This window comes from Hemicordylus capensis, chromosome 3, assembly GCF_027244095.1.
Source record: "Hemicordylus capensis ecotype Gifberg chromosome 3, rHemCap1.1.pri, whole genome shotgun sequence".
Lineage (NCBI taxonomy): Eukaryota > Metazoa > Chordata > Lepidosauria > Squamata > Cordylidae > Hemicordylus > Hemicordylus capensis.
Window position 1 is genome coordinate 227,159,887 of NC_069659.1, and position 14,040 is coordinate 227,173,926.

Consider the following 14,040-nt stretch of genomic DNA (forward strand, 5'->3'; position numbering starts at 1 on the left):
TATGATGCCCTCTCGCCCATTCTCCCCTGCCTGCCCCTTGAACCCCTTTTTAGCTAGGGAATCTCCTTTGCTTGTCAAGGGGAATTCTTACCGGATTATCCTTTACAAACAAGGCACTTGAACCAGGTCAAGCTGGGCCAAACCAGTTCGACCCAGTTCAAGAGCACAAAGCAAACTGCCGGCCAGTTCTGATGAACTGGTTCGCAGACCGGTGGTTCCATGCACCACCACCCCACACACAGCTCTTAAAGAATCTCAGATTTAACATTCTACAGTTAAATAGTCTTTGCTTACATTGCAAAACACAAGCAGTCCTATTTGAAGTCATCTGAGATCATATATATATATATATATATATATATATATATATATATATATATATGGATATGGAGAGAGAGAGAGAGAGAGTAAAATATAGGGCTGGGCCCTGGCCTTGCAAATGGCCGCCAAGCACTAACAGAGGGCAAAACCAGCCCTAAAATGGGCCGAACTAGCCAGTGGGAGACCGGGAGAAGACCAGCAAGAGGAGGGGGAGCCACCAGAGGACCACCCATGCCCTCAGCAGCAGCACCCTCCGAGGGTGCCGAAAAAACAAAATTTAATGTCACTGACACTCCCAAACTGCCCCGGGGGTTTCAGCTCGACCTCGAGCCAAACCAGATCTGGTTTGACGTTAAGCCAGTTCACATACCCCATAACAAAGGACACATTCCAGCCCATATGTACAAAACCTCACTTCCTAAATCCACACATCCCATGACAACCTTCCCCACTCCAATGCCATAGCTTTAATCTAGCTAGACCTCCAGGCACCCAAACCACAAACAACTTGCATGCAAGGGCTATTCAGGTCGTGCAGGGATTGATACCCTGCTGGCATCACTTGTGCCCCATTGCTTTGCTGTGCTTGGTGCACCGTGGCACATTTGATTTATGTAAATGCACATGTCCTGTGGACTAGCTGCAGACTGAACATGCATACAGCCCCAAGCGTTTATCTGTAAAGCTTTCTGCACATTGACCTTTGTGCTCATAAACAGTAGGGTGGATTGTGTCACATAGTTCTAATCCTACACATAATGTGAAAATACATACAAAATCTTCAAAGATACTCTAAATAAATTTTATGATTCCAGAACTCTTTCATATTACTAGTAGTAACAACTATAAGTCCAGCAAGCTAATCTTGTTGGGTTGGTTCGCATGCAATCCCAAAACATGGCTGGTCTTCCTAAGGCTTATGTGCCAATTTCTAAGTTTTTCTTCTTCTTTCTGTATGCACCTCATAGTCAGGGCTTCAGAGCATATTCCTGTTCTAGCCCCACCCTTCCTTCCTCTTTGCCTTATGACTGGCTGGTGATGTGCTCAGTCTCAACCCACCCACCCCCCTCATCATGAATGACAAGTTCAGCAAGCATTTCCCTCACTGATGAGGCAGTCAGGCTGAAAAAGAGGTTAGCTGAGACTGAGTGTAGAGCCAGCCAATCACAAGGAGGTGGAGCAGGAAGGAGGAACATCGCCCAATACTCCTCCCTGCTATCCTGCAGAAGATGCATTGTGGGGAACTTGTTGGCTTCAAGATAATAATCCTTGGACCTGGAGGATATAGCATGGCAATGGAATGGGAATACAGGAGGGCTCTGCATAAGGAGTCTTTTAAGTACCTCAGGGGTACCTATACCCCTGTTTGTGAACTACTACTCTAAGGCCATCACTCCTTTCCCTCCATTCTTCTGCTTTCTTCTTAAATCCAGGAAGAGTGAGAAGAGGAGAAGCAGCAAAATCAAGTGACCATAGCAGGCACCCACCCCTATTACCCAGTCACCTGACACAACTGCCTCAGTCCACCTAATGGATGGGCCAGCCCTGTTCAAAGCATATTTATTAGTGGCACAGATTGCAAGCAACAGGGATACAACAGGGAAACTGGATAAACCAGAATTTGGTAATTTAGGATTTGGAAGAGGGAATACTTTCCCAAGTTGGGAGGCAGCACTACAAATGATTGTGTGGAAAGAGCAGCCATTTACAGACATTTCATATTATGAAATACCTGGGAGCTACTAGTGATAATTTATGCAAGAAATATTCAATCCTTTCTGCAATGCTTCTTGAAGAGCAAGAACAAACAACATGAAAAACAAGGGTATAACACGAATCACCATACATCTCTGGACAAGTGATCCTCTTTTGGGAATGGAACCAGAGCAGCTATTGATCTAGAACATCCTTTTCCTTTGAAGGTATGAAACAGCATTAAGAATTACAATACGTATGGCCTTACAAAACTTTATGATTTAACACCATGCATATTTCTCCCAACTAAAATCCTAAGAGTTCTATCCCTTTAACAGTAAATGAAAATATCACTGAATTTATTTTAGGATAAGCACAACAGACTCCTTAAGTTGTTCGTATACAGTGAAATTTGAGAAAATTTCCATGCTTTTCAGTACTAGCCTCTAAAGATTCAACCAACTGGCTCTTGATGCTAATTTAGAGCCAAGCCACTTCCAAAAAGTGAGTAAACAGATCACAGAGAATGATTATAATTCACTTCAGCATGCAGCCCAAACAGAGTAAACAGGTGACATCCAGTTTCCATGCACTATGTTCCTGGCCTGCTTTAAGCCCAGCCTGGCACCACATCACACCCCCAAACTCTTGAACTGCCTGCCATCCAGGCCACTATTTGCTTTAGAACTGAAGATGGGGGGGGTGTGTGTGGAGGAAATTGTATACTCTTTCCCATAAAACTGAATCAAGATTGCAACAATTAGAGTGGGCAGCATCCAGATTAAGTCAGTCATGACTAACATAGTCTGGATCCTGCCTACTGCCCCAAATTATATTTATGCCATTGCCAGGGGACAGAAAGAAAAAAAGGGAACGAGCACACACACATATGCACACACGCGCACACACACACACACACACACCAGTTTATAAACTGTAAGCTGTAAAACAACATTGTTTCACTTCCTAGACTTTATCAACTATATTCTCAAAAAGATGTTATTCATCTTACCAGTGCAGGCCACTGAATATGCTTAATCTTTGATCCCTGAGTCTGGCTAGGATCTTTTCTCTTTGCCCAGACCAGCTGGTACTCCACCAGGAAGGCTGCAAAATCTTCATAAACTTTAACCCATTCTCGCTTTTCCCATTCAAGGTCATCAAATTCCACATATACCTAGGGAAATAAATTAGTTGAAAAATATCATTAGAGACACACAATATATAGGCAAGGCCAAAATTTTATAGGCTGCTTCTAAGCAAAGACAATTCCTAGATTGTGTGCTAAGAAATATATTTTAAATTATTAAATTTTTACTCCACTACAGCTGTAACCCTTACATCAGTTTGCTGAAAATTTAACACACACCTATCAAGTACAGTACAGTTCAATACATGTATAATTAATTAATTAAAACAGGAACTGAATAAAACAGCAATAAACTAAACAAAGTATATGAAATGCCTAAGTCACAGCAAGATTCCCTCCCTCAGTCCAACAAATGCTTTCCTGAGTGTCTGAAAACTTGAACAAAGGTTGTCTGTCATACCTTTCCCAGGAGAGAGTTCCACAAGACAAGACACTGGTGGTGTGGTGGATGAGCAAAAGCTGAAGAGTGCCACTCTTCAACTTTGTGCTCATCCACCACACCACCAGAGTAGAAACACACAGAGTACAGCTTCCTTGGATTTATTTTTATTTATTTATTTATTGTTTATTTATTCATTCATTCATTTTTTCAGATGACATTAATATAAATGTAGAAGGGGATGTTCCTTCCTTTACCTAAGAACCAGACAGTTTAGAGTACAATTAGCACTCTGAATTGTGTCTGGAAAACAGGTAACCCATACTGGTCCTTGAGAATAATTCTAATATCATCCATACATCAAGCCCTGCTCACAAGTCAGACCTCTGCATTGTGGATCAACTGCAGCTTCCAAACTTCTTTCAAAAGGCAGTCCTGGATAAAATACACCACAGTAATAATCTATTTATCTATTTAAAGAAACAGAGTGTCCTCAAGACACTCTCCTCTTCATGGGCAACATGCCTTCCAAGGTTTGCCTCATTTCATTTATATACCTCCAATTATTACATTTTGAGGTGGTTTATAAAGAGAAATTTACCAAGTTCTATAGCTAAATACTACCTAAACTACTCAAGTGGATCAGCTCTCCTTTCCATAAAGAAAGACTAGTCACTCATTAGATGGATTCCACCAAATGGTCCCAAGAGCACTAACTGCTCTAGTATTCCCCTAGGAAGACAAGCTGGGCATGTTACTATGAACGTGCTTTTTATTGTTTACATTAGATGCTTTCAAAGTAGCACATTCTTATGGGATGCAGAAGACAGTCCAAAGCTGGCACTGGAAGCAGTTAATGTTACAGGGAGGCAGTAAAGTACAGGGTAATTCAGAGGGGATGCCACCTAATGGCAAAGCGGGGAAATGACTTGACTATCAAGCCAGATGTTGCCAGTTCTAATGCCCGCTGGTATACTTCCCAGACTATGGGAAACATCTATATCAGGCAGCAGCGATATAGGAAAATGCTGAAAGGTACCATCTCATATTGCGCAAGAGTAAGTAATGGTAAACCCCTCCTGTATTCTACCAAAGACAACCACAGGGCTCTGTGGCGCCAGGAGTCGAAATCGACTCGACAGCACATTTTACCTTTAATTCGGAGGAGAATGTTAAATAAGGGGCTATATATAAACTACCTGTGATAGAGGGGCTAGGACTCAGCATTATCAAATCCCTGGGGAAGTCCATGGGGTCTGGGGAGTACTTTGGATATTTGGATTGACAGGCATGAAAATCTGAAATTGGAAATTTATACTATGCTTGGTTTTCTGCATTTACAATATTGATTATAGCATTGCAATTGGTTACATTTTGTTATGTTTTTCTAATTATGTGTACATACTTTATTGCTTACAGTCAAAGGACACAGATTCAGGAACAAACATCACAGCATTCAATAGATAAAGATACCTCCTCTACACATATGAATAAAATAAATCTTCTGCAGCCTTGATAAAGTTAACAGCATTTATTTATTAAATTTGTAGACCACTCCAAACTTGCATGTCTGGGTATTTTACAGACATGCATACAACCAATTAAGACAAAAATGGAAACCTTAAAACAATTGAAAACCACAGTCAAGTTAAAACGCTCAGGTGAAAAATGAGTCTTTAAGGACTTTTTAAAAGTTGTCGGAGCTGGGGAAGCTCTTATTTCAGCAGGGGGCACAATCCAAAGTCTTGGAGCAGCAACAAAGTAGGCCCATCCCTGCGTAGCCATCAGATGAGCTGGTAGCAACTGCAGATAAACCTCTCCACATGATCTCAATGGGCGATGGGTGTCATGGCGAAGACAAAGTTCTCTAGGAGAATCTAAGCTGTTTAGGGATTTATACGTTATAACCAGCACCTTGTATTTTGCCCAGAAACTTATTGGTAGCAGTGTACAGGAGTAATATGGTCTCTTTGAGATGACCCACCAACCTGCCTGCTGCATTCTGTCCCAACTGCAGTTTTTGGACGACATACAAAGGCAGTCCCACATAAATGTGCATTGCAGTAGTAAAGTCTGGAGATTACCAGCATATGTACCACTGTTCTGAGGTCATTTATCTCGAGAAATGGACACAGAGTATCAGCCGAAACTGATAAAAAGCACCTCTGGCCACCACCTCAACCTAGGACACCAGGGAGAGATTAGGATCCAAAAGCACTCCCAGATTGTGTACCTGTTCCTTCTGGGGAAGAACAGTAAGTACCCTCCATCTTATTTGGATACTGTCTCAGTTTGTTATCCCTCAAATAGCCCATCATCACTGCCTCCAGGCTGGCATTTAGGGAGATTATGCCATCTGATGATGCTGACATGGAGAAACAGATTTGGGTGTCATTCACATACTGAGAACACTCTGCACCAAATCTCCTGATGATCCAGCGGTTTCATGTTGATGTTAAAGAGCATTTGAGTCAGTACGGAGCCCCGAGGAAAGTCATATAATAGTTCACATTTCAAAGAACAACAGTCTCCAAGTGACACCATCTGGAATCTGTCTGAAAGTGATTTTGAGTCCAACCTTAACCAGATTGTGGTCCATCCATGACAATGGAAAAATCACATGGAGTTCCCACCCACGGAACACCACCCTGATCAGAGTGAAAAACCAGATTAAGTGTGTTTCCAGGAACATGCATCAGCCCTGAGACCACTAGAGATAATTGTCATGGCCACTATGAACTCCTGAGCCGTCTCGGAAAACTTGGTCCCGAAATGAACATTGAAGTCTACTACCACCACAAGCCTGGAAGATTCCAACACCAAGCCCTAGACAAAGTCCATTTGCTCAGTTAGGGACTCTTGGGGGGGGGGGCTGCCAAAACAAATTTTGCAATACTCTATGTAGTACTGAAACCATTGTTTGTGAGAAGAATACATAGCAGCTCCAAAATACACCTGTTAACAAAGGGATGCAAAATATTTGCAAGACCTTTATGCCTTACGTGATTATATAAAGGACAACTTAATAAATAATGGACACCCTCTATGTCCCCATACACACAAATGCAGAAACTTTAAACAGAGTATTAATAATAGTAAACCTTACGTCCATATTACAGTGGGCATGCAGTATAGGCATAATGCTGTGAAGGATTTTCTTACAGGGACAAACAGTAAGAGCTATAGAGCATTTCTTTCATTCAAATTATGTTTCATATAATCAGTACCACAGAGAATGAACCATATTTGCAACCTAATACAAATCCTATTGCTTGGAACGAAGTTAATTTTTTCTCTTCAAGCAGCTGTTTCACTCTACTAAGGGAGCAGTTCAACATTAATTCCATAGGCATGGAAAACAGCTCTAGTGGAATTCATCCAAGACTGACACAAAAGAGGCTGCAGTTCAAAATACTTTGGAGAGAGGGAAGCCTTCTAGAACCACTAAGGTAAAAAAGCTTCAACCAAAAAAAAGCTAACAAGGAATGGGCATGAGATTCTACAGATATTAGTCCAATTTCGGTCCTTAAAAGAGCAGTAAGCACAACCTAAAGTACTGCTAACAGATACTTAGAAAACTTCAGGGATATAACCGCTGCCCTGAGTACGGTGGAACCGCAGTACAGCTGCTGCACGTCTCTGTGCCATGTCAGAGATCAGTCTGCCATGTGCAGATTTCCTACCATTATACTGAAAAACCACTCCGAGATATTTAATATGTTTCACTTGCTCAATTCAATGACCATCTACAGATCAAGTTAAATTCTTAACTCTGTTAAAACAGACAATTTTAGTTTTGGAGTAATTGATAACCAAATGCTCATCCTGGCAATGGAGAGCCAAGGCCGCCAAGGCTCTCTTAAGACCGATCCTGGTCTGCGAAAGGATCACAGGGTTGTCAGCATACAGAAATATTGGTAACCTTTTATCAGCTAGTTTTGGAGCACCAAACTCTGGAGCCGTTCAGTTAGCACGATAATATAGATGATGATGTTAATTAGAAAAGGTGCCAATATGCAACCCTGCCTTATGCCTTTTGAAGTCGGAACTGAATTAGATAATTGGCCCTGTGGACTATATCGGACACAGAGAGTAGTATTCTCATGTAGTTTGTAGATTAATAACAAAAACCACTTATCGATTGATGAGCTTGAACATTTTGACCACAAGAGGCATCTAGATATAGAATGGAAGGCGGCTTTAAAGTCAACTAAGGCTACAAAAAGAGATCCTTTGTCAGAACAAACATATTTGTCAACTAAACACTGCAGAATGAGACAATGATCCATAACTGATCTACCATACCTAAAGCCCCATGCTGTTTAACATCTACATGAAACCACTAGGAGAGGTCATCCGGGGACTTGGACTGAGTTGTCAGCAATATGTGGATGACACTCAGAGCTATCTCTCCTTGTCACCTGATCCTAGGGAGGTGGCAGATGTCCTGAATCGGGGGCTGGAGGCTGTGATGGGTTGGATGTGGGCTAATAAACTGAAATTGAATCCGGACAAGACGGAGATATTGTTGGTCAGTAGGAGAGCCAATAGGGATGAGGAGATTTTACCGGTTCTGGATGGGGTTGAACTCCCCTTGAAGAAGCAAGTACGCAGCTAGTGGGTATTACTGAACCCGGCTCTGCTTTTGGAAGCTCAAGTGGAGGCGGTGGCCAGATGTACCTTTGCACGGCTTCGGCTAGTGCGCCAGCTGCGTCCCCTTCTTGAGAAGGTAGATCTGGCCACAGTTACCCATACTTTAGTCACGTCAAGGCTGGATTACTGTAACACGCTCTACATGGGGCTGCCCTTGAAGAATATCCAGAAACTGCAGCTAGTGCAAAATGCGGTAGCTAGGGTTTTTATCTAGAGCTGCCTGGTGGGAGCACATCACACCCATTTAGAAAGAGCTGCACTGGCTACCAGTTTGTTTCCGGGTCCAATTCAAGGTGCTGGTTTTGACCTTTAAAGCCCTTAATGGTTTGGGCCCAGGATACCTGAGGGACCGCCTGCTCCCAAGGGTTGCTGCCCGCTTGACGAGATCATCTGAGGGGGCCCTGCTCCGGGTGCCGACAATGAGGGAGGCTCGGCTGTCATGCACGCGGGACAGGGCCTTCTCTGTTGCTGCCCCCAGACTCTGGAATGCTCTCCCGGTGGTTATTTGCTCCTCGGTCTCCATCACAGCTTTTAGAAAAAATGTAAAATCTTGGCTTTTTGTCCAGGCATTTATTTGATTCTCTGCTTCTGCTCTTTATAGTCTGTATTACTTTTATGTTTTTGTTTTTATTTTTAAATCAGATTTGTTTAATATTTTTTTCACTTAATATTTTAATTGTGTCTTTTTTACCATCTTGTGCTTAAATTTTTTGCTGTAACCGCCTTGGTATTGCTTTAATAAAAGGCGATATATAAATTTAACAATCGATAGATAGATAGATAGATAGATAGATAGATAGATAGATAGATAGAGATAGATAGATAGCTTATTGGCCTATAATTAGCTGGATCCTCTCTGCTTCCTTTGTTGAAAATAGGAACTATGCTATCGAGACGCCAGACATGTGGAATTTGGGCTGTCTGATCGATATATGTTAATAGAGAGACCAGAACCGGGGCCAAACAATCACTGTTAGATTTCAGTAGATCAGTAGGGATGAAATCATTGCCAGGGGCCTTCTCACTCTTTAGGCGAAGAATCAGTTTGGTTTATTGGGATGTTACAGGGAGGCACTGAGGAGTGGAGTCAACTGGTAAATCCAACTGAGTATGCATACACTGGTCACTACAGAGAGAAAAGAAGTGAGATTCCCAAGACTCAGCTGCTATTGAACTAGCCATATAACTGGAGGAAGAATTAACACAAGCAGAAGTCAACTTCCAGAAGCCCGCAGAATCTTTATTCTTGACAGTTCTAATAAGGGTTGTCCAATTTTCATGTACTGCAGCTCTTTTCTTATTCCTCAAAAGAGCCTTATAAGCTCGCTTTCTCTTCAACACTTCTAATTTCAACAGCATAGATGGGTTGGCTTTAGAAAAGGCAAAGAGGGAGACAAGATCTCTCTTAGCAATCACGCAGTCCTGGTCAGGGGTGGAGCCACCACTGGGTGAAAAGGTTCAAAGAACCCAGGCCCCCAATGGGGAAAGGCCATGGCTAGGGCTCCATAGGAGCCTGGAGCGAACTCCCCCCTCCCATGCCTGGGCCGCCGAAAGCCTGGGCGAACCCTTTGCCCATTATTTCAGGCAGCTCTGACTGCCCAATCAAACGTATTTCCCTTCCTCTCCCTCTCTGGTGGGAGAGAAAAGAGAAGACGTCCTGTTAGGCAGCCAACCCTGCCTGAAATGAAGAGCTGAGAGCCCATTCCAGCTCTCGGCAGCCCAGGCCACACCCCCTCGCACATGACAAGGGGGCATGGCCTGGGCTGCCGAGAGCCGGAGCGGGCTCTCAGCTCTTCATTTCAGGCAGAGTTGGCTGCCTAACAAGACATCTTCCCTTTTCTCTCCCACCAGAGAGGGAGAGGAAGGGAAATACGTTCTATTGGGCAGTCAGAGCTGCCTGAAATAACCTGCAAGAAGTTTGCCTGGGCTCTCGGCGGCCCGGGCATGCGAGGGGGAAGTTGGTTCTCTGGGCTCCTACAGAGCCCAAGCCATGCCCCATGCGCATGACGTAATGTGCACAGGCATATTGGGGCTGCCGAGCGGGGCTGGACACAGGCCGCCGCTCGGCTGGCTCCGCTCCTGGTCCTGGTCAAACCACTTCCTTATGGAAGTGGTCTTCGATTTAGAGTGAGCGAGACCAGTTCTAGACAGAAGTGGTTTTAAATTCAGAATAAGTGCATCATAAGGACTGAGAATGGAAGAAGAGTTCCCTAACTCTCCTAAGAGCTTAGTGAGGAACTCATCACCATGCTTTGAGTTGACCCAATCAGTAACTACTTGGTTTAGCTGCCAGTTCCACTTAACTTTAAGCAGCCCAGGTTCGATAGTAGCGTTCAAATTTATTTTATTTTATTTATTGTTGCATTTCCATACTGCCTTTCGTTAAAAGACAACCCCAAGGCGGTTTACAAAAGTTAAAAACATACAATAAAAACATCAAGCTAAAAAATATAAAAACCTATAAAAAACAGGCATAAAAACAATACAAGTAAAAACACACAGAAGCAGCAATAAAACGATTATGTAAAAGCCTGGGTAAAAAGCCAAGTTTTAACAAGCTTTCTAAAAACCGTGATGGAGTCCGAGGAGCGAATGGCCACTGGGACAGCATTCCAGAATCTGGGAGCAGCAACAGAGAAGGCCCTGTCCCGAGTGCACGACAGCCGGGCCTCTCTCATTGTCGGCACCCGGAGCAGGGCCCCCCCAAATGTCCTCGTCAAGTGGGCAGCAACCCTTGGGAGCAGGCAGTCCCTCAAATATCCCAGGCCCAAACCGTTAAGGGCTTTAAAGGTCAAAACCAGCACCTTGAATTGGACCCGGAAACGAACCGGCAGCCAGTGCAACTCTTTCAGAATGGGGTTGATGTGCTCCCAACGGGCAGCTCCGGATAACACCCTCGCTGCCGCGTTTTGCACTAGCTGCAGTTTCCAGATATTCTTCAAGGGCAGCCCCACATAGAGCGCGTTACAGTAATCCAGCCGTAACGTGACTAAGGCATGGGTAACCGTGGCCAGATCTACCTTCTCGAGAAAGGGACGCAGCTGGCGCACTAGCCGAAGCCGTGCAAAGGCACTCCTGGCCACCGCCTCCACCTGAGCTTCCAAAAGCAGAGCCGGGTCCAGTAGTACCCCCAAGCTGCGTACTTGCTCCTTCAAGGGGAGTTCAACCCCATCCAGAACCAGTAAAATCAATCAATGTGTACGCATGGGGTGTTTAAGGGAATGCTCTGCAAAGTTGCAAGACAAAATGAGAGGAAGCTGGTCACTCTCTGGTCTTGGTGCAATTTTAAAACCCATTACTCTCGTGACCAAGTCACGTGATACCATTAGATAATCAATGGTAGAAAGCTTAACCCCAGACCAGAAGGAAAATTGTCCAGGGCAATTCCCAAGGGCAGCTCCATTCAAAATGAATAGATCTAATTTATTGGCCGTCTGGGCCAGACATAGCCCAGATAAATTGCTAATAGAGTCTAAGTAAGTGAGAGGAGGAAAACAAAAAATTACGTCTGAAACACGAGGCCAAAAGGAAAACCTGTCTAACAGTGAAGTATCATTATGGCCCATCCTTGCATTGCAATCAACACCAATTATCAATAAGGCAGTTTGATATCCTGAGATTAATTGGAGAATATAGCACTCTGCTTCCTTCCATTGTGATTTGATCTGCAAATGTAACCGCTGTGGGCGCAAGTACAGGTTGACACAAAGTAACCAACCTATTAAAGGATAATAGTGCTGCCACAACCCATCTAGCACAGAAAGGCAACTTTTCAACTTGGACTTTTAACTGAATGGAAACAAATAACCCAAGACCACCCAATGGTCTACAGCCCTTAAGGCTTGGGGTTGCCATTGTCACAACCGGTTAGTAACGTATATCAAATTCAGAGATCATCCAAGTCTCTTGAAGAAATAATACATCAAAAAAGGAAATGCATTTTTAAAAATCACGGTCCAAACCTTTTGAAGACCTCCCAAATACATTCCAAGAAAACAGAGAGGATTGAGAACTGTGTGATAGTAGTCAATCATTAGTAATGTCCTGCACAGTACTCTCATTGTTGATGTGGGCTGGCAAATACAAACTCACATCTCAAACACAAAGAGCATTTTTTGTGGGGATTTTTTTTTTTTTTTTAAGGAAAAAGCTACAAAAACACACCATAAAACCAGTGCAGTTAGCCACAACAGAAGATGCACCACTGCAAAGCTATGCACCCTTTCTGCTATCCTGCAAATTGAAGTGAAGTCAGCTGCACTGTGTAGTACTGACCAAAAGATCCTGGTCCCTGAAGAGCCAAAAATCACTAACAGCCGAGCCCAATTAGTGTCCAGCTATGGCAGCAATGGGATACTAGAGCTTTTACTCAAATCTATTCCTAACCCAGAATACTGATTACAACACTTACAGACACAAACATACAGCAATTTCTTCTTTTCTGAAGACAATGCACTCAAAACTAAGGAAACATTCCACCACAGAGAACCTGAGCACAGGGAGAGGCCTAAAACTCAAGTAAATCTTATCTTAATTTGGTATGAGACTAATGTATGACTAATATACTTATTAAATCTCGCCTTACATTTATGGTCTTGTAGCATACTGTTCCTATTAAGAATCTATGCAAAAAAACATTGTCACCCTCACACAACTGGAGTAAGAATGTGAGGGAAATCAAAAACCTGCAGAGATTTCAAAAAATGCCTTATAAAGTGGATGTAGGTTTTCAAATGTGCATGTATTTTTATACTTATTACATTTATTACTTATTACATTTTATACCACCCCATCCAAAGGCATTTTAAAAAATAATCTGCTTTCAATCACTACTATAGTAATGAATTCAGAGTGTAGTGTAAACTATATAAAAGCAAACAAGGAAGTAAAACGTTCCAACCATATAACAAAGCAGGACAAACTGACCAAGGAAGACTAATGTCTTCACACAAATGGGTACTCTTCCATTATTTTGTTTCTATTTCTATTTCTGCTAACTGAACAATGAAGCACCGTTTTAAAGTGGTGATTCTCTTATATTTAGCAGAGGGACAGCAACTGGCCCTTTCCAACTCCAGCACAGCAACCCACCAGTCGTCGTTGCTTGTGTCTGCTTTACATTTCTTGATTGCAAGTGCTCTGGGGACAGGAAACCAGCTTATTTACTTAATCTTTATTTTTCTATGTAAACTGCTTCGAGAACTTTTGATGAAAAGTACTGTAGTTGTGGTATGAGAAAAAGACTGCCATCCTGATTAAATGCAAATTCAATAGACCACATTTCTGTCTTTATATGTATATGCAGGACTGTAGACTAAACCAAGCTTCAGAACAATTTTATTGGTTGGAATGAAATGGTAACCCATAATTTTTCCACAGTCAATTATTGTCCCAATTCACTAGGCAACAGATTTCTGTTTCTAGATTTCGTTTTGGCTCAGGCAAAAGTGAGTGGATTAGTTTAGTAGTTTGAAAAATGGGCTGCTCTTAGGTCCCAAAAACTAATTAGAAAGGAACATTGGGTCTTACCTGTGAAAGGGTCCTTTTTCACCATAATTGGAGCCCATCCTTTAGACCATCCTTTAAGTGTGTATGTTTCTAGAAAGTTTGCTAGAGGGGAGGATGGAAAGACAGACCTTGCTAGTGGGGGGCAACACCTTGTTTGCTCATAATAATAGGTTTTTGGTCAGAATAGATTCTGAAAGGAGTTTGGTCTGTATTCTGCAGGGTTCTAAAACTAGTACTCTCTTCCATTCTGGTTTGAGAACTTGGGTTTTTCCACCGTAATCAGAGCCCATCCTTTAGCTAGGGTATTTCCTTCATGCTATCAGAATCGACAGGA

At 42.8% G+C, this 14,040-nt stretch overlaps 1 protein-coding gene across 1 annotated transcript in view; it reads right to left on the reverse strand.

Moving 5' to 3' along the window:
• The window catches only part of JMJD1C (jumonji domain containing 1C), a 236,876-nt gene that overhangs the window by 172,842 nt on the left and 49,994 nt on the right, over window positions 1–14,040 (reverse strand). Inside the window, exon 2 of the mRNA XM_053309757.1 lies at window positions 3,029–3,193. Coding sequence (XP_053165732.1) covers window positions 3,029–3,193 — 165 coding nt within the window. The remainder of the gene's footprint in view (window positions 1–3,028; window positions 3,194–14,040) is intronic.